This window comes from Podarcis muralis, chromosome 16, assembly GCF_964188315.1.
Source record: "Podarcis muralis chromosome 16, rPodMur119.hap1.1, whole genome shotgun sequence".
Lineage (NCBI taxonomy): Eukaryota > Metazoa > Chordata > Lepidosauria > Squamata > Lacertidae > Podarcis > Podarcis muralis.
The window spans coordinates 8,426,250-8,447,062 of record NC_135670.1 but is presented as its reverse complement, the minus strand read 5'-3'; the positions used below and the strand labels follow the sequence as shown (position 1 = coordinate 8,447,062).

The 20,813-nt window shown below is 52.1% G+C and overlaps 1 protein-coding gene across 14 annotated transcripts in view; it reads left to right on the top strand.

Annotated features, from left to right (window-relative positions):
* Nucleotides 1-20,813, top strand: part of TPM3 (tropomyosin 3) — a 74,195-nt gene that overhangs the window by 26,433 nt on the left and 26,949 nt on the right. For all 14 annotated transcript variants that reach the window (XM_028710527.2, XM_028710525.2, XM_028710524.2 and 11 more), the window contains 3 exons: nt 17,056-17,189; nt 18,196-18,313; nt 19,625-19,695. In XM_028710527.2, the coding sequence (XP_028566360.1) occupies nt 17,056-17,189; nt 18,196-18,313; nt 19,625-19,695 (323 nt within the window). The remainder of the gene's footprint in view (nt 1-17,055; nt 17,190-18,195; nt 18,314-19,624; nt 19,696-20,813) is intronic.

The window sequence follows — 20,813 nt, the reverse complement described above, 5'->3', positions numbered from 1 at the left end:
TATACTGCTTTATATTTTCTCTGAGTAAGATGTACGGGGTTCCCTAATCCTCCAGAGTGTCGATAAAGATCTCAAAGAAACGCTTGCCAAATAATGCTGTGCACACCCTTTTAATTGACCGCCAACGAAGGGGAATCTTTTGAGGTGGGCGAGTGAGCAGAGGAGGCTGCTAGGTGACCCGGCTTTGTGGTGGATCCCAGATGGAAGCTGATGGATTTTTTTTTGGGGGGGGAACCGTGGAGTAGAGGGGGACAGCACATCGATGTGGGTGGGAAACTCTCAAGAATTTTCTTTGACCCACCCAGATCACCCACGTTGTCGTTCCTTGGAGTTTCTGGCCTTCAGACGCAGCTGGGTGTCAGAGAGGCATCTGGTCTTGCGGCACTTGAAAGCTCTGCTGAATCTGATCGCAGGCAGTCCTGTTCTCAAGCAATCAGGTCCCGGTTTCTGCCTTCTCGCCCCCTCCTGCGTCGCTGAGGCTCGTGGGCATTGCACTGACCTGTGGCTGCATGCAGGCTTGTTGCGATAATAATCTGAAGAGCCCCAAGGCAGTATTTTCCTGCGTCTCCGTTCTGGCCACTTGAAGCAAGCGCAGAGTGTTGCACAGATGTTGTGTGCTGGAAACTCAATAGCTGGGGCTGTTGCCCAAATGCTGAACTTTTTTTTTTTAAAAAAATCTAAATTCCACAACTTAGGCTGCATATACTCCATACACTTACCTTCTCCCATAGAATTCTGGGAACTGTAGTTCTTGGAGGATTCTGGGAATTGCAGCTCTGTGAAGAGTAAACTACACTTCCCAAGATTCTTCAGAAACACCCTGTGCCCTAAACATTTGATGTGTATGCAGCCCTGATTAAACCTAAGCTGCCTTTCATGAACGATCAAGTTTTTGCAAGGCCTCTCCCATAACCCGTCAGCTCAGCCTTTCATAACCTGTGGGTCCCCAGATGTTGTTGAACTACAACTCCCATCACCCCTAGCTGGCAAGGCCAGAGCTCGGGGATGATGGGAGTTGTAGTCCAACAACATCTGGGGACCCACAGGTTGAGACTGCTGCGTTAGTTGCTTTTATTAAACCTCCCTCTTGAACTGAGCACTTGCTCCTTGAATATTTCTCCCGCAGAATGTATCTGTGGTGCTGAGGGCTAGAAGCTCAATTGCTGAAAACAGCCGCCGCTAACTTAAGTTCTAACACTGATGATAAGGCAGCCACATATGTCTAGGATGGGATTGCGGAACCTCAGCATCCCTGACAATTGGCCATTCTGGCTGAGGTGAGTTGAAGGTTCCCTTGGAGTGTGAAGCCTGGGGTACCCTAATCCTCCAGAGTCCATAAAGGAAGACCTCAAAGAAACTTTTCCCAAATAATGTTGTGCCCTGCGATCCTTGGTGACTGGAGGGCCCTTTTAATTGACCACCAACAAAGAGGCAATCAGCAAGTCTTTCTTTATACCTCGGGATCTTGTCCTGGTCACTTGCCTTTTGGGGCTGGGGATAGTGGGGAAGGGGGAGTCTTTTTCTTGGTTTGATAACCACACTGCTATTGAGCACCCACAGGCAGGCTGAGCTCGCTTTCTGCCTTATGTGGTGAGCGAAACTGAGCGCAGTGCAGACATGTGGTGGAAGAGGGCCTGAGCGGTGGAGGGTGAGAAAGTCAAAGCAGATCCCAGGGAGGAGGGCGGCATCGAAAGAGAGCCCCCGAGTGACACAGCCCTGTGTCTGTGACTGGCACCCTGGTACAGTGGTGCCTCGCAAGACGAAATTAATTCGTTCCGCAAGTTTTTTCTTCTTGCGAGTTTTTCGTCTTGCGAAGCACGGTTTCCCATAGGAATGCATTGAAAATCAATTAATGCGTTCCTAGGGAAACCGCTTGCCAGGCTGGCGGTGCGGAGAAGGGCTTTTCTCCCCACCGCAAGCCTTCAGCACAGGTACGGGAACAGAGGGGAAGGCGCGCAGCGCTTTCCCTCTGTTCCCGGGGCTTGCGTGGGAGGAGGGTTTTTCCTCCCCACCGCCAACATTCAGAACAGCATTCTGAATGTTGGCGGTGGGAAAGAAAACCCTTCTCCCACCCCAAGTCTTCAGGACAGCCATCCGAAGGCTGGCGCGGGGAGAAGGTCTCTCCGCCCCCCCCCCCACGCCAGGCTTCGGTGCATCCTTCAGAGGCTGCTGCCATAGTCACACGTCACTTCTCCAGCTGGGAGAGGGTCGCGGGGCTATGGCTTCTTTAGCCCTGCACGCTATCCCGGCTGGAGAGGTGACGGGCGCCTATGGAGGCTCCTGCCATAGGCGCCCGTCACCTCTCCAGCCGGGAGAGCGCGCGCGGGGCTAAAGAAACCCCCCGCGACCCTCTCCCGGCTGGAGAAGTGACGCGCGCCTATGGCAGGAACCTCCATAGGCGCCCGTCACCTCTCCAGCCGGGAGAGCGCGCGCGGGGCTAAACCAGCCCCCCGCGACCCTCTCCCGGCTGGAGAGGTGACGGGCGCCTATGGAGGCTCCTGCCATAGGCGCGCGTCACCTGGGAGAGGGTTGCGGGGGGCTTCTTTAGCCCCGCGCGCGCTCTCCCGGCTGGAGAGGTGACGGGCGCCTATGGCAGGAGCCTCCATAGGCGCCCGTCACCTCTCCAGCCGGGAGAGCGCGCGCGGGGCTAAAGAAGCCCCCTGCGACCCTCTCCCAGGTGACGCGCGCCTATGGCAGGAGCCTCCATAGCCGCCCGTCACCTCTCCAGCCGGGAGAGGGTCGCGGGGGGCTGGTTTAGCCCCGCGCGCGCTCTCCCGGCTGGAGAGGTGACGGGCGCCTATGGAGGTTCCTGCCATAGGCGCGCGTCACTTCTCCAGCCGGGAGAGGGTCGCGGGGGGTTTCTTTAGCCCCGCGCGCGCTCTCCCGGCTGGAGAGGTGACGGGCGCCTATGGAGGCTCCTGCCATAGGCGCCCGTCACCTCTCCAGCCGGGAGAGCGCGCGCGGGGCTAAAGAAGCCCCCCGCGACCCTCTCCCGGCTGGAGAGGTGACGGGCGCCTATGGCAGGAACCTCCATAGGCGCCCGTCACCTCTCCAGCCGGGCGCGCTAAACCAGCCCCCCGCGACCCTCTCCCGGCTGGAGAGGTGACAGGCGCCTATGGAGGCTCCTGCCATAGGCGCGCGTCACCTGGGAGAGGGTCGCGGGGGGTTTCTTTAGCCCCGCGCGCGCTCTCCCGGCTGGAGAGGTGACGCGCACCTATGGAGGCTCCTGCCATAGGCGCGCGTCACTTCTCCAGCCGGGAGAGGGTCGCGGCAGGCTGCTTTAGCTTCTTTAGCTTCGGAGCATCCTTCCGAAGCCTGGCGGCAGGAAGAGGTGTCCCCGCCCCGCTGCCAGGCTTCGGAGGAGGTCCGAGGACAGCGGGGAAGACGCGCTGCGCTTCCCCGCTGTCCCGGAGATTTCCCTATGGGCTTTCGTCTTGCGAAGCAAGCCCATAGGGAAATTCGTTTTGCGAAGCGCCTCCAAAACGGAAAACCCTTTCGTCTAGCGGGTTTTCCGTCTTGCGAGGCGTTCGTCTTGCGGGGTACCACTGTACAGAAGCGCTCGGGCGGACTGTGGGGCCCTGTTCGAACATCTGTGCCACTTTAAGTTCCTCCATGACCTCAGCTCAAAGCTATGTGCACCAAAATGGAGTCTCCTCGTCTAGGATTGAGATGTGGTTTGCACACCCTCTCTCCCACTGCTCTCCCTCTCTCTCTCGCTTTGGTTTGTGACGCTTGTGGGTTTTGTGGACACAGCCTGGCCATGTTAAATCTCTCAAAACTCCTCCAGGCTACTCCATCTAAGGACACTCTGAAGATGAAAGCCTTTGGGTGAAGCTTGGGGAGAGGAGCAATCCTATGCACAGATATGCTGAGTGAACATATAGCAAATTTGCTGTGTGGATTGTGGGGGGAAAATTTCTTTCGTTGACTTTGCTGTTTGGGTTGCATTTGGGGGGGGCGGGGGGGGGGAGAGAAGTTTTAACTTTGGTACCGAGAGTCCAGGCGCGTATAAATAGAACGCCATCTGCCGTTCCAAAATAGGGAGCGATCCGATTGATGGCAAATTAACGCTCCGAAACAAAGCAGGCATTCTAATCCAAGCTTGGCAAGGGCTGTTTGGATGGTCGCTTGGGGCACTCCTGCAAAATCTCTAGGCAACTACCTAAGGGAGCCCCCCCCCCCCATTCCTGAAATTGGGGACGCTTCTCTTTCAAGTCTACAGACGCTTAGTACTTGTGTGTGTTTCTTCGCAATCATCCCCCAAACTATTAGGGAATGCAGGCGGTGGGGAATTTCGGGGCCTGGAGGCCAAATCTTCCCCTCCAGACTAGGACTGGGCAATATCTGGTTTTCAGCATCACCAGCTAAACATTGCGGTACACTGATATGTAACGATTTCTGAAATAAGGATGGATCTATGTAGAGGCGTTGGCTGGCTTTACAGATTTTCCCACATTGTGATTTTTGCATAGCTCACATCCTGATTCACGCAATGTTGCCAGGTCAAAAACTATGTGACCAATATCATGATATGGACTTCAAAGCAGTTTTGGACAATATATGGATATATCGCCCAGCCCTACTCCAGATCTCTGTCCCGTAGGACTCTCCCTCAGGCCACACCCCTTGCTAGCTCCACTATGCACAGTCCTTGAGTATTTTTACCTGCCTGGAATGTGTCTCTTAGTGCTGATAATGCCTCTTCCTTTCCTGGATGGAGAATTAGAAAGGGGCGTGCATAGAAGCCTGCCAGCTGTAGAAAGGTAAAGCCTTGGTTCCACTGCCCACGTTTGCCTCTGGCCTGGTTCACATGGCCCCTGGAAGGTGGCCTAGGACAGAATGTGGCCCTCAGTCTCAAAAATGGTTCCCCACCCATCCTAATGCCTCCACTAACACATGGCGCAATACAGGTTAGCTGTCACTGCGCTGTAAATGGATCCCCCAACTTGATCCCTTCCAGGTATTTCTTGACTCCCAACTCCCCATCGCCTCTCACCCTCAGCCGGATCTGATGGGCCTTTTCCAACATCATTTGGAGAACACCAGGTTGGGGGAAGGCTGACCTGGAGTGACCCTCAAGCAGTGTTCGGAGAGCTGTCTCCCTCTCGCTGTATGTCTTCCAGTGATAACCCTACTTTTGTGAGTTACTTGGGGCGGTGTACATGGTCTTCCCCTGCCATTTCATCTTCACAGCAGCCCTGTGGTGTAAGCCAGGCTGAGAGAGATAAGCTCCCCCAGCGAGAGGTTTGTAGTAGAGTTTGGATTTTAATCCCTCCTAGGTTTGACACGGGACGCTGGTGGCGCTGTGGGTTAAACCACAGAGCCTAGGACTTGCCGATCAGAAGGTCGGCGGTTTGTATCCGCGCAACAGGGTGAGCTCCCGTTGCTCGGTCCCTGCTCCTGCCAACCTAGCAGTTCGAAAGCACATCAAAGTGCAAGTAGATAAATAGGTACCACTCCGGCAAGAAGGTAAAACGGCGTTTCCGTGCGCTGCTCTGGTTTGCCAGAAGCGGCTTAGTCATGCTGGCCACATGACCCGGAAGCTGTACGCTGGCTCCGTCGGCCAATAAAGCGAGATGAGCGCCGCAACCCCAGAGTAGGCCACGACTGGACCTAATGGTCAGGGGTCCCTTTACCTTTGGGTTTGACACTTTTAAAAAAAATGCTCCACACTGCAAAGGAGGTTGGAGAGGATAATTGGGGAAGGGTCCTCTTGTCCTCAGGCACTGGACAAGACCACCTTGTTGGTTCAAAACCTGGGGGAATGAGGATTGCATGGCAATGCAGTGGGAGGGAGGGTGGAGAAGAGCAAGGCGTGGAGTCAAGCATCCCCCTCCCTGGCTCCGCAAACAGAAGGCCCCAGGGCATGAGCCTGCTTTCCTTTGTGCTGACAAGGGCTTGTTTGGCAGAAGGAGTTAGCTTTTCCTGATCTCTTGGCGCTGGGCCTCCTTGAGTGCCTTAAGCTCTCCTCCCCCTTTCTTGTTCGGCTCCAGGGCAGCCCTGGCCCTGTTCCCACGCCTGCCTGGCTGCCCAGGACACTTCTTTTCCCATCAGCTTCTTAATCTTCTGTCTGGCTCTTGTCCCCGGGGTCCGGGGGGGGGGGGGGCACTTGAGAAAGGGGGCCTGGACGGGTCTGCAGGAAGTGACATCGCAGTTGCTGGCAGTGGGGGAGCTCCGTGGAGAATTCCTAGGTTTCCCGTCCAGCCCGCAAGGAGTGGTCCTAAACGCTGCCAGCACAGCATTGATTGTGGCTGCCCGATGCCTGGTGCATTGGGCTTGACGCCAGAGAGAGGGTTGCAGGATTTGGGGCTCTTTAGTTTTGTGAAGAAGCGCTGGGAGAGCATGGTAGGGATATGCAAAAGAGAAGCTTTCCTCCCTCTCTCCCAATAAATTTAATAAATAATAAGATAAATAGTAATGCAGGCAACACCCAATTTATATGGGGGTTATGTACTGAGGCTTCGTGCATTTAAGCAAAATTGCATATACAGTGGTACCTCTGGTTGCGAAGGGGATCCGTTCCGGAGCCCCGTCCGCAACCTGAAAGGAACGCAAGCCGCGTCTGCGCACGCACGGGTCGCGATTCGCCACTTCTGCGCATGTGCATGACGTCATTTTGTGCGTCCCCGCATGTGCGAGCGGAGATACCCAGAAGTAACCCTTTCCGGTACTTCTGGGTCGCTGTGGGAGGCAACCTGAAAACAAGCAACCTGAAGCAAACGTAGCGTGAGGTATGACTGTTTATGAAACGCTGTTGAAGAAGGCTGCAAATAACCGTTTTAAACCTCTGGAAATCCTTGAAAACCCTTATTAAGAAACCAGCAGCACTAACCAGACACCAAACCCCAACAGAGGCTTCCCCTCTCAGCCCCCTTCCTCAGACTCCAGCTTTCCACAGGCCTCAATGGTTGGCGTAAGGGCTTCTGGGATTGCGCTTGCAAAGGCTCGCAGGATTGCCTTTTTGCCCTCCCTGTGCTCTTTTTGCTCTTTTTAAAGTCACTTAGGGTTTGGCGTGTGGTCGCGTTTCAGGGGGAACGTGCGTAAATTGTCCTTTGCCTGCGCTAGAACTTGAGGTCATTCAAAGAAGCCGAACACTGGGAGATTTGGGAACGGACAAAAAGGAAGCATTTCTTTTCAGTGTGTGCTACGGGATTCCCTCGCGCAAGAGGTAGCAATCGCTGCCAACTTGGACGGCTTTTGGAAGAGGCTTAGATGAAATTCATGGCTGCCACGATGGCTGCGTTCTCCTTCCATTGTTGAAAGCAGTAAGCCTCTGAATACCAGTAGCTGGGAATCACAAGCAGGGAAGTCGCTGCTGTGCTCAGGTCTGGTTTTGGGGAGGCTTCCTACAGACAGCTGGTTGGCCACGGTGAGAACAGGATCCTGGCAAGGGGGCTGGGCTAGATGACCTTTGGGGGCACCTTCCAACTCTACAATTCTATGATTCTATGGTCTGAACCAGCAGGGCTCCTCTTATGTGCTTGTGGCATCAGTAGAACGGCACTTGTGACTTTGTGCATAGGCTCAGGTCCAGTGGGGGACCAGCGGTGGTGCAGGGGTTAGGACAGGGGTCAGCAAACTTTTTCAGCAGGGGGCTGGTCCACTGTCCCTCAGACCTTGTGGGGGGCCAGACTATATTTTTTGGGGGGAAATGAACGAATTCCTATGCCCCACAAATAACCCAGAGGTGCATTTTGAACAGAGGCACACATTCTATTCATGTAAAACACGCTGATTCCTAGATTGTCCGTGGGCCGGATTTAGAAGGCGATTGGGCTGGATCCGGCCCCCGGGCCTTAGTCTGCCTACCCATGGGTTAGGAGCTGGGAGAGACCAGGGTTCAAATCCCAGCCTGGCCATGAAACTTTCTGGGTGACCTTGGGCCAGTCCCTCACTTCCAGCCTGACCTACCTCAACACTGTTGTTACAAGGATAAAATGAGGATACATAGATTTCTTCTTACATACATTCTTACTTATATTCTTCATGGAATTGTAGGGCTGGAAGAGACCCTGAGGGCCGTCTGGTCCAACCCTCCCTGCCCCCCACCATTCAGGAATCTCGACTATAAAGCGTTCATAACAGATGGTCATGCAACCTTGATCTTCTTGGAGAAAAGACGCCATATACAGTGGTGCCTCGCAAGACGAAAATAATCCATTCCGCGATTCTCTTCGTCTAGCGGTTTTTTCGTCTTGCGAAGCAACCCTATTAGCGGCTTAGCGGATTAGCACGATTAGCGGTTTAGCAGCTTAGCGGCTATTAAAGGCTTAGCGGCTAAAAGGCTCTTAGCGGCTTAGAAAAGGGGGGGGAGCGAAAAAAAATCGCAAGACTCGCAAGATGTTTTCGTCTTGCGAAGCAAGCCCATAGGGAAAATCGTCTTGCGAAGCAACTCAAAAACGGAAAACCCTTTCGTCTAGCGGGTTTTTTGTCTTGCGAGGCATTCGTCTTGCGGGGCACCACTGTAAATGTGATACTTGAATAAGTGGCAGCCTGTTTAGTTCTGAGGACCACTATTTCAGACTGTACCTTCCTTGGCTGAGCTGGTGCGTGGACCCCCTTTCGCTGTTGTGCCCCCCCATCCCAAATCCCGACGAACTGGCAAGTGAGAAAAAGCAAACAGTCTCTTTATTTATTTATCTATTTTTGCAAAGTCAGGCATGTGCGTTCTTGCTGCCAGATGCCTAGAATTCTTCTGTTCTGGAATAAGTGGTCAACGATGCAAACTTTGATAATTTTGACCGAGATAACAAGAATGCCAGATATCCTTTGCTTGCAGATACGGTCTTAATTTGCAGCCCACAGCGACATCGCTGGATCTCCCTGGCCATCTTGCCTGTTCCGCCACTGCCCCTCGGATGAGACGTATAAGAACTTGGGAAACTGCCTTGTTTTGAGTCAGACTATATTAGCTCACTATTACTACACTCCAGGACATTCCCAGCTCTACCTGTCCTGGAGATGTTGGGAATCGAACCAGGGCGTTCTGTGCCCTTTCCCCAGAGCAGCCAGGAAAGTCAGCGGCTGCCCAGATCAGCTCCTGCCATCCTGGTGGCCTTAACCCGGAGATTTCCAAACTTTTCATGTTGGTGACCCACTATTTAGACATGCATCATTTTGTGACACAGTCATTCAGTTTTACTAGAAAACCGGAGGTTAAGCTACCCCTTTCCAGCCCCGGGAGGAGTATTCACACAACACACCTACACACTGTAGCTGAAACACTAGTGTGTCGTGACACACGGTTTGGAAAGCTCTGCTTTAACCCTTGCCACTGACACACACACTTACACTAAGGTTACCAATTGAATCCGGGGAGACTTAAAATATATACATACAGTCATACCTGTGCTTCAGGTTGAGCGTTTTCAGGTTATGCTCCGTGGTGACCCGGAAGTAACAGAGCGCATTACTTCCGGGTTTCGCCGCTCGCGCAGACTCTCAAAATGACATCACGTGCATGCGCGGAAGCAGCGAATCGCGACCCGCACATACGCGGGTTGCATTCACTTCAGGATGCGAACGGGGCTCCGGAACGGATCCCGTTTGCATCCAGAGGTACCACTGTACATACATACATACTACACGTTTGGGATGTTGATGCTGCAGCGATGGTGGTGGTAGAGGGGCGGCCGCCGCCTTGACCTCAACCGCCACGTTTCCCCTTCCTCTGAGGCTTCTATCTCCTTTCTCCATGAGCCTGGGTAGCCCCTGAGTTGTTGGTTCTTCGGTGGTGGTGGGGAAGCGGTGCGCGGTGGGTCAGGCATGGAAGGCTGAGAAGGAGAACCAAGAGCTGTGGCTGTGGCAAGGCTCAGGCAGCGCGATGCCTCCCTTTCCACCGGAGCAGCCCCAATCCCGTTCCTACTTGCGTTCAAGCAGGAGGGGGCAGGGATCCCTCAGCTGGGAAGGGAGGCTTCCCATTGCCTAACTGAGAGATCCCTGCCCCCTCCTGCTTGCACGCAAGCTCTGATAGACAGGGTGAAGCCTCCCTTCACAGCTGAGAGATCCCTGCCCTGATTCTGCTTGCACGCAAGTAGGAGTTGGGAGGCTGCTCTGACAGGCAGCATGAAGCCTCCCTTCACAGCTGAGTTGCTGGGGTAAGGGAAGGTGGAGGCAGCCCAGAAGCTGCATCTTAGAGCCCCTGCACTACCATCATATGGGGACTTCCGAGCAGCTCCTGAAGCCAGCCAGAGCCAACTGCTCCGGGCTGCTGAGATTGCCGCTGCTGCGTTTCCCTGGGACATTAGATGAAATCCGGGGACATTCCAGGGATGGTATTTGTCCGGGGACTTATTTGCAAATCCGGGGACTGTCCCCGGAAAACGGGGACATCTGGTAACCCTAAGTTACACCCCATTGGAAAGGTGATTCCAAGCCTTTCTTGGATTAATGTCACACCTGTGGCGACAGATTGTCATGTAAGCTGCGACGGCAGGTTCTTTTTAAAGCTCCATATGGCATGGCAGGATGTGTCATTCTGCAGCTTGGAAGAGAGGTGACGCTCTTCTTTTTGCTGAGATGGAGCTGCAAGGAGTAACAGGCAGGGTTCCCTTGGGTTCCCTTGCATTCATGGAAGGGCTTTTTCAGTCCAGCGGTGTCCTTTGAGGTCTTTGCAGGGTGCTTACAAAGCCCCAACGCATTCACTACCCCTTTGTCCATGAAGGGCTGTGGATGGTTGCCTCTAAAAAGGACGTAGAGCTGAAGCAGGAAGTTGGAAAGAGCGGCATAATTTCCCCACTTCCTATCTCAGGTCTGTGTCGTTTTTTGAGGCTCAGGTCTGACTTTGACTTGAGTTCCTTGAAAAAAGCAGCCTTTGCCCAGATCCCTTGGATAAGTGACGTGTGTCTGTGTGTGGGGGCTTTCTTTCTGTCTTTGGGGTATAGTAAAGGTAAAGGGACCCCTGACCATTAGGTCCAGTCGTGACCGACTCTGGGTTTGCAGCGCTCATCTTGCTTTATGGGCCAAGGGAGCTGGCGTACAGCTTCCGGGTCATGTGGCCAGCATGACTAAGCCGCTTCTGGCGAACCAGAGCTGCGCACGGAAACGCCGTTTACCTTCCCACCAGAGCGGTATCTATTTATCTACTTGCACTGGTGTGCTTTCGAACTGCTAGGTTGGCAGGAGCAGGGACCGAGCAACGGGAGCTCACCCCATCGCGGGATTCGAACCACCGACCTTCTGATCGGCAAGCCCTAGGCTCTGTGGTTTAACCCACAGCGCCACCCGCGCCCCTCCTTTGGGGTATGGGGTGATGCTAATCCAGGTAATGGGGAAGAAAGTGAGTGTTGGACGTCAGTGGCACTTGCACAAGCCTCCAACTTCACCTATGGTCCTAAATTGGTTGGAGAACCCCTATGCTCACAGAAGAGGACGGGGCGGCAATCTTTTTCCATTTCCCCTCTGCTTCTTCTCACCTCTGCACGACTCCTTGGGATCTATTCTGGGCAAGGATTGGAGAGAGCCAGCAGTGTGCGTTCCTCGGGTCAGCATTCCCTGTGGGGCTCCCTACCGCGGTGACGAGACGTTAATCTTGTATTGTCGCAGACTCCTCTAAAGAGGGATTAAGCCAGTTCACGAAAGAGGCTGATTTGACCTCTCTCTCCTGAGACTCGAACTTCCATGTCTGGAAGCAGTCTGCCCCAGAGTTCTAGGCTCCAGGGACAAATAGCAAAAGCACGGGAAGAGGGAGCTGGTTGATAGAGAGCCCATCTAGTGCAATGCCAGGGACAGCCAGTGTGGCACCCGACTGTCGGACTCCCAACTCCCGTCAGCCCCAACAGATAGCCAGCGGTCAGGGATGCTTGGAGTCATAGTCCACAGCCTTTGGAGGCTCTCTCTCACACACTGGCTCCCTCTGGTCTGTGCTGGCCAGCCCTGGCTCCTCCAGGCTTCTTGCCTCTCATTGCCCTTGCTGTGACACTCCCTCTGGTTTTATTCTTCTTCTCGTTGGAAGTTTTATTTACAACATAACATAAACCCCCCCAATACAGAAATTCACCCTCGTTAAACGTGAACATAACATACAAGAAGCATAACATACAACGATACAAACAACCAAATAAAAGACTTCTGGCCTCCTTATTTACTTCTTATAAGCTGTTTCCTTTATGAATAATAGGATTTTTCTAATTATAACTTAAATATCCACAAAGTCTCCTGCAGTATGTATTTTAGGGCACTGTTTTGTGACGTATTCTCTGCATTTCCCCCATGCTTTTTGAAACTCTTGTCTAGTGTGATCTCTAATTGCCTCTGTTAATCCAGCCAGTTCAATATACTCTTAACGGTTTGTCTTGCCATTCCCTTTTCGTTGGCACAGTTTCTTTTCCCCAGTTTTTAGCAGTTAGGATCCTTGCCGCTCCTGTGGCATAGAGGAATATTTTCTGATCTTCTCTTGCTATACCTGTGTCCGTTATCCCTAGTAGAAAAGCTTCTGTATTTTTCATAAAGTTATACTTAAACATTTTTTTAAGCTCATCATATACTATATTCCAGAAGCTTTTGGTTTTTGCTGTGACACTCCCTCTGATGCAGCTGTGTCCAAGGCAGGGTGAGTCAGTGGCTCTCCCCGTCTCTCTCTGGAGGCTGACTTCTGACCAGGGTGGAGCGTGCTGCTTTCCTCTCCGGTCCTCTTAAACCCTGGCAAGCTCCGTGCTTTCCAAGCTTTTCCTACCTTATAATTTTGGGTCCTGCTTCCTCCTTTCGTCCCACTGCTTGCCGGCCCTGCCTTTTGCAGTGGCTGGTCAAGGAACTGCTGCTCTGTTCTGGTGGGCTGTGGTGGGTGGCGGCAGTAGCGTAGCGTGGGTTGTCAGCACCCGGGGCAAGGCAAGTAATTTGTGCCCCCTAACCCGTGGATTTTAGCACTCGAGTGCGAGCGCCCCCCCCCCAGATGTTGCGACCGGCCCCCCCTGACCCCCCCACGCTACGCCACTGGGGCTGGGGGCGAGCGAAGGAGCCAAGGACCCCCCCCCCCAAGGCTCAGCAGGAATTTATTAAATTTCTTATTTGCGGAGCCCCCGCGGGCCGAGGCAGCCGAAGCCCCCTCCCCTCGGGCGCGTCCCCACCCCCTCCTCTCCTTGGGCTGTAGGTGGAGCCGGCGCTCCGAGGCGCTCCAGATCCGGGCTTGGCGAGCGCCTCTCCTCCTCCCAGCCGGGTCCGGGGGCTTCCAGCCGCGCTCCGTCCTCGCCCCCCCCCCCCCGCGGCTTAGACTTGCGCTGAGAGCCGGAGCCAGCGGCACCCCCTTCCGCCGGGAGACCCTCGCCCGCCCGCCGGCTTCCTCTCGAAGGGTTTTGGGGAGGGCAGGGCGCGGCGAGGCCCCACGGAGCTCTCCTCCCTCCCAGTCGGCAGAAGCAGCCGCCGCCTGTGGCTGGGCCGAGGGGATGGCAGCGGCGTCGGGGTGCGGAGGCTGCCTGTGCCCGGCCAGGCGTCGGTGGCGGCGTCGGCGTTGCTGCAGTGGCTGCTCCTCCTGCGAGCAGTGAGTGGAGCGCAGCCGCGGCGGTGGGGGGCGCGCGCGCTAGGGCGCAAGGCTGGCGGTGGCGGCGGGGAGCCCGGCGGAGGAAGGAACTTGTCCCTTCCCTCTGGACTCGCGCCCCCCCAGATGTTGCGCCCGGTGCGGCCGGCACCCCTGGCACCCCCCACGCTATGCCACTGGGTGGCGGGACAGGCTACACAGAGAAGGAGGGACCGCAACCGTGGGGGCAACAGACTGAACCGGGTCAGGAGCATAAGAGCTGGTTGGTTCAGGGCAACGGCCCATTGAGTTCAGCATCCTGGACTAAACCCGGACACTCCTTGCAGAGACAGGATCCAAAATACGAAAGAGATCTGGGTGGTGGCTAAACCGTGTTTCCCAGTGTCTTGGGGGCTTTCCAGTGTTTTGCGGTTGCTGCCTCTTTCATGGAGAAAGGCTGTGGCTTCCTTAACTGCTGCCTGGCAGGCAGAAATGGACTCAGCGTTACCTTGCCTAGCTACATCTCCCTGCTTGAAAATGACCTCTCAACAGAGATTTTTTTTTTCCTCCATGGAAACCCCCTCTCTAAATTGGGTTGACATCTGTGCATCAAATTGACTTGCTTTTTCCAGGAGCTAAAAGCAGTTTGATTGAAGCATGGCGTTTTGGGGGAGAGGCGGGAACCTGAAAGTGTGGTTTAAACATCGCATTCATTCAGAGGAAATTATGGGCTTAGGTTTAAAGTACTAAGTTGTACTCAAGAGTACACCCATGTAAATTAACAAGACTTTTAGTCGGCTTCGTCCCATTAAATTCAACAGGTCTGCTCTTCGGTAAGAAGGCAGGACAGCTCAATAGCAATTTAAACGTTTGCTTTGGGTTTTTTGTAAAGTACTTGGAGGTTTGTTTCACAGCCGAGCGGTATACAGATTTCGTTAAATAAAAACACCCTTCCGTACACGGCTTTTTTTTACGGGGGACATGGAGAGGCAGCAGTAAACTTTTTTCTTGGGATGTCCTGTCTATTTACTTATTGAAGAGTTTGGGTTTGATATCCCGCTTTATCACTACCCGAAGGAGTCTCAAAGCGGCTACCATTCTCCTTTCCCTTCCTCCCCCACAACAGACACACTGTGAGGTGAGTGAGGCTGAGAGACTTCAGAGAAGTGTGACTGGCCCAAGGTCACCCAGCAGCTGCATGTGGAGGAGCAGGGAATCGAACCCAGTTCACCAGATTACGAGTCCACTGCTCTTAACCACTACACCACACTGGCTCCCTTACTGCATTTTTATCCCACCTTTTTCTCTCCAAGGAAGCTCATGGTGGCATGCACTGTTCTCCCTTATGTAATCCCACAACAACCCTGTGAGGTAGGCTAGGCTGCAAAGGCATTGACTGGCTTCCAGGTTCACACCCAGTGTGAGTTTTGCTGCTGAACTGTGGTCCCCCAGGTCGCAGCTTGATGAGTCATAGGTGGGGATATAGGCGTGAATACAGATACGCGCATTTGTATCCTTCCTTTTATTTGTTTTGGCCGAGTAGTAAGTGATTGAATTTGGCAAGGTATTATACCAAGGCAGGAAATGTGGGTCATTTTATAACGCTTACTCAGAATTTCGCCGCTTTTGGAAGTCATCTGAGTCTGTCTGTGATCCTTGAGGAAAACTACCAGTATATCTAACTGTGTATCTCGTACACATTAATGCTTGCTTGCGTCAGACACTAAAGAAAGCTAACTGCAACTTGAAGTGCTAGGTGAACCGAAGAAGGATTAGATGAATTGAGAAAAATGAAAATTTGGATCTAATTAATGGAGTCATTTATTATTATTATAGGTTATAGCAGGGGTCAGCAAACTTTTTCAGCAGGGGGCCGGTCCACTGTCACTCAGACCTTGTGGGGGGCTGAACTATATTTTGAAGAAAAAAAATATGAACAAATTCCTATGCCCCACAAATAACCCAGAGATGCATTTTATATAAAAGGACACATTCTACTCATGTAAAAACACGCTGATTCCCGGACCTCCTGCGGGCCAGATTTAGAAGGTGATTGGGCCGGATCCGGCCCCCGGGCCTTAGTTTGCCTACTCATAGGTTATAGAAAACAATGTACAGGAAAAACTAATGTTAAATATTATAGTAGATCCAGTGTCTTGTTAAATAGGAGATTATTAATCCTACTTGTGGAATGTCTTGTGTTTTAAAAGAAATGTAATCTGAATCCTGAAATACTCTTTTTTTGGGGAGAAATCTGTTTATGCTTAAATGTATCCCCTAATAAGTATTATTTTTGTAATGCAGTTTGGTATTGAAAACAATTTTTAAAAAAAGGTATAAGCAACAACTTTGTGGAATGGCCACTTGGGCTGGCTTCGTTGTTGATTTAATAAAAATAGGTAACGATCATGTCTTTGCTTTTTAAGGAGCAGCAGAAAATATCCTATTAAGGAAAAGTTCTGCTGCAAGTCACTTCCTGCTGGAAAGCTTGCCTGTCTTGGGACTGTCAGCGGCGCTGAGCCTCTCAGTTCGCAAGGGCAGTGACAACCTTAAGCAATAGCAAGCTGTTTCACAGCAAAAATAAGAGCCTACTGGATTTTTGGACAAGGACAATGGGAGTCGTAGTCCGGCAGCATCTGGGTGGCCAGCAGTTCCCCACACCTGTCATAAAAAGCCCAAACAGGTTGCAATATGCCTGTTGCAATCTGTGCGCATGCAAAAAATCAGAAAATTTTGGGAAGATGCAGCAAGGGAAATTACATTAGTAACAGGCTAAACTTTGTCTATAGTGCTTCTTTACTTTCTGGATATGTTAAAGAAGCTGTACCTAACAGAGGACAGGGAATTAATATCACCACATCTCTCTCTGTCTGGGTGTGTGTTTGGGAGGGGGGGGAGATTAGAACACTATGCATGAGGGAATGGGTAACTAAGACCTGGGACATAAAATGCAAGTTTTAAGCTCGCACACATTTGGTTAGAACTGGAGAGGGTTGACAGCAAGAGAATGTATTCATGGAGAAATGGGAGTCTTTTTTATAAAGTGGTACAGGAACACGTAAGCCCATTTGTGCTGCTTGGAAGCGTGTAATATCTATCTGTTGTACTCGGTCTTGGTATGGAAATTTGTCCTGCTGTGTTCATTTCTATGTTCACTTCTGGAGATCCTTTTATATATATATTTTTGGTGTTATTTTGTTCTATTAAAAATTATATTTTAAAAAAGGATTGTAAGTGAAATGGGGGTGGGGAGAGATGTTTCTCTGCCTGGAGAGATGCTGCTAGTTCGATGTAGACAGTTCTGACTACGACAGTGCAAAAGGTAGCTGTCTCCATCCTTACCGTGCCCACTTTCGCACATGGCCCTGCCCGTCGCTATTGGAAGATTGCCTTCAGGCTGAAATTGGTTCTTCCAACCCTTGTCTTAAGCCCTATCGCTAAACACTGCATCTCAAGAAAGCCAGAGATGGTTTGAATGAGGTTCCAGCCGGCACAGCATTCTTGAGGGCTAGAAACTTGTGTTTGCTTAAATGGGGTGGGGAACAAACAAGTCCTTTCCAATGTATTGCAATGCCCACATCGGTGTTTTCCCCCTTCCTCTCCAGGCCGAGGCAGAAGTAGCATCCTTGAACCGCCGCATTCAGCTCGTGGAAGAGGAGCTGGATCGAGCCCAGGAGCGCCTTGCGACAGCCTTGCAGAAGTTGGAGGAAGCTGAGAAAGCTGCTGATGAGAGTGAAAGGTGGGTGGGTGCATTTGCAGGAGGAAGGGGCTGCTTAGAGCAGGCATTCCTAAACCTGGCCCTCCAGACGTTTTGGGACTACAACACCCATCATCCCTAGCTAATAGGACCAGTGGTCAGGGATGATGGGAATTGTAGTCCCAAAACATCTTGAGGGCTGAGTTTGGGGGTGCGTGCCTTAGAGCTTGTTCGCACTGAGCAAAGCTGTGTATAAACTCTGTGTGGGTGGGTGTTCAGGTGGGTGGGTGTCATATACCGTATTTTTCGCTGCGTAAGACGCACTTTCCCTTCCTAAAAAGTAAGGGGAAATGTGTGTGCATCTTATGGAGCGAATGCAGGGGGGAGGCAGGCAGGAAAAGCCCCCAAGAGCTGCACACAAGCTTCGCGCGGCTCTTGCGGGCTTTTCCCCAGGAGGGAGAAGGGACTGACGTGACCAGTCAGTCCCTTCTCCCTCCTCGTAGAAAAGCCGGCAGGAGCCGCGCGCTCCTTAAAGGGTGCATGGCTCCTGTGGGCTTTTGTGGGAGGTGGGGGTATTGCCATAGCCACGCGCGGCTAAAGAGGAAGCTGAGACAGCGAGCAGGATCCATCCCGTTCGCTGTCTTGGCTTTTGCCATAGCTGCTGCAGCCTCTCCCGGCTGGAGAGGTTGTGCGCGGCTAAAGAGGAAGCCAAGACAGTGAGCGGGATCCATCCTGCTCGCAGTCTTGGCTTCTTTGCTCTTTGGGGCTGGGGGGGGGATAAGATTCCCCCCTCTAAAAACTAGGTGCGCCTTATGGTCGGGTGCGCCTTATGGAGCGAAAAATACGGTAACTGAATCACACCCCCTGGTGTGTGTAACCAGGGAGAAGGTTAGGCCTTTCTCTGGCATTGCGATCCTTCTGTGTGCCAGAGAGGTTCTTGTTTTGGAGAGGCCACACCTGTCCCCAAGGCCTTTCTGCGGACTGGGAGAGCAGAGGAATGTCACGTCTTGGATGCTGACGATCCCTTCTCCCCCCCGTTCTCCCTCAGAGGCATGAAGGTAATTGAGAACAGAGCCCTGAAAGATGAAGAGAAGATGGAGCTGCAGGAGATCCAGCTGAAGGAGGCCAAGCACATCGCTGAGGAGGCCGACAGGAAGTACGAGGAGGTGAGAAGCCACAGCGGATGCGCCTTGACCAAGCAGGGTTGAACTCCTCCCTCGTGACACACAGGGAGTTCAGTCCTGCTTTCTACGGCTGCGCCATTCCCTGATCCACATTGGATGTCATATGCAGGCAACCCCGCCATTTTAATATTTTGTTGGAAGCCGCCCAGAGTGGCTGGGGAAGCCCAGCCAGATGGGCGGGGTATAAATAAATAATAATTATTATTATATTTACGTGCGTGCAGTATACGCGCAGGCGTTTTCAATGGTGTTTTAAACACAGTGGTACCTCGGGTTACAAACACTTCGGGTTACTGACTCCGCTAACCCCGAAGTAGTACATCGGTTTAAGAACTTTACCTCAGGATGAGAACAAATTGTGCGTCAGCGGCAGCGGGAGGCCCCCATTAGCTAAAGTGGTACCTCAGGTTAAGAATGGTTTCAGCTTAAGAACGGACCTCCAGAACGAATTAAGTTTGTAACCAGAGGTACCACTGTGTACGCAGTTCCACCTAAACATGTGATGCCTCAAAACATAACCCCCACCTAAATTGAGGAGTTGCCTGTATGATGTCATGTGTGGGGCAGGTGGTTTAGGGGGGGGGGACTGCTTTGTGGGCCAAATGTGGATGCCTGGTGGTCTGACCAGGCTGGAGGGTTCCCCACCTTCTTCTTATTGATTTCAAATTACTGCTATTATTTATTAAATTCATTGCTTGCTTTTTTTTTTTAAAGCAAGGTAACTTGAAGTAACTAACACTATATAAAAAACACTATATAAACAGACACACCCAGTAAAACTGGCATAAAAGATATATGACAACCCTGCTTTTAAAAAGTCATGTTTAAGACATCTCACTCACTCAAGGAGGCCACCGATGATTCAGAACCAAAGGCCTGGCACAAAAGGAACAATCACAGGGTGTGGGTCGGTTTATATGGGAAGAGGCGGCCATTGAGGTATTGGTGTCCTGAGACGTATAAATGATTTTAATCTTGTGCTTTTAAATGGTTGGAAACCTGCCCTGGGATGACGGTTAATGCTATTAGGTTCATCAGCTGCCCTCCATCAGAAGGTCCCAGGGCAGGTTGCAGTAATATGAAATACAGCATTAAGAACAGTTTAAAACAGCTAGAGTGAGTCCATAGGCCAGAGGGCCAGTTTACAGAGGCATATCTTCAGTGTACGATGATAAGCTGTGCAGTGAAGGTACCAGGCACACCTCTTTGGGTAGAGGAAATCCACAATTCATGGCGAAGGGCAGGTAGCAAAGCCAATTGACAATAATTTCTTCTTCCTCCTCCTTCTCCCAGGTTGCCCGAAAATTGGTAATCATCGAAGGGGATCTAGAGCGTACAGAGGAGAGAGCTGAACTGGCAGAGTCGTGAGTGTTTTTTTCCTCTCTCTCTCTCTCTTTCTCTCTTTCTCTCTCTTTGCATGAGGCACCCTGCTGCATGGAAGCTTTTAACACGAGCGAGCTCACCTTAAAACTCCCTGTTAGGCAAGGCCCAGAGTGTGGGGCGAAGGTTGGAGGCAGCCTCTGCTGGCTAGAAGGAATTGTGGGTCTCCACTTTCCCATTTTCTCTCTTTTTAGTGGGAAACCTTAACTGGGTTTTGGGCAGGGGCATATGGTGTACAAACCAGTGGCTTTTTTTAAAAAACACCTGTGGATTCTTTCCTGTGTAGAGAGGTGAGCATCTGTTAGTCCCTCTGCAGGGCGGTACTTAGGTTGATGGAGTTAGGCCTTCATTGTGGCCACATTCACACCATACATTAAAAGCAGTCCTATACCACTTTAAGCAGTCATGGCTTCCTCCAAAAGAATTCCAGGAGCTGAGAGTTGTTAGGAGACCCCTGTATTCTTTGTGGAGAGCTACAGTTCCCAGATGGGACGCGGGTGGCGCTGTGGGTTAAACCACAGAGCCTAGGACTTGCCGATCAGAAGGTTGGCGGTTCGAATCCCCGTGACGGGGTGAGCTCCCGTTGCTCAGTCGCTGCTCCTGCCAACCTAGCAGTTCAAAAGCACGTCAAAGTGCAAGTAGATAAATAGGTACCACTCTGGCGGGAAGGTAAACAGCATTTCCGTGTGCTGCTCTGGTTCGCCAGAAGCGGCTTAGTCATGCTGGCCACATTACCTGGAAGCTGTACGCCGGCTCCCTCGGCCAATAAAGAGAGATGAGCGTCACAACCCCAGAGTCTGCCACGACTGGACCTAATTCTCAGGGGTCCCTTTACCTTTACCTTTACAGTTCCCAGAGTTCCCTGAGAAGAAGGATTGATTGTTAAACCACTCTGGAAATTGTAGCTCTGTGAGGGGAATGGAGAGGGGGGTTATTCTCCTAACAACTCCCAGGACCCTTAACAGTCATGGCTTTCCTCTGCAAAACCCTGGAAACTATCGTATGTTAAGTGTACGAAGGGTTGTTAGGAGAGTCTCCCCCCCCCCCCCCCGAGCTACAATTCCCAAAGTGGTTTAGCAGTCAATCCCTCTTCCCAGGGAAC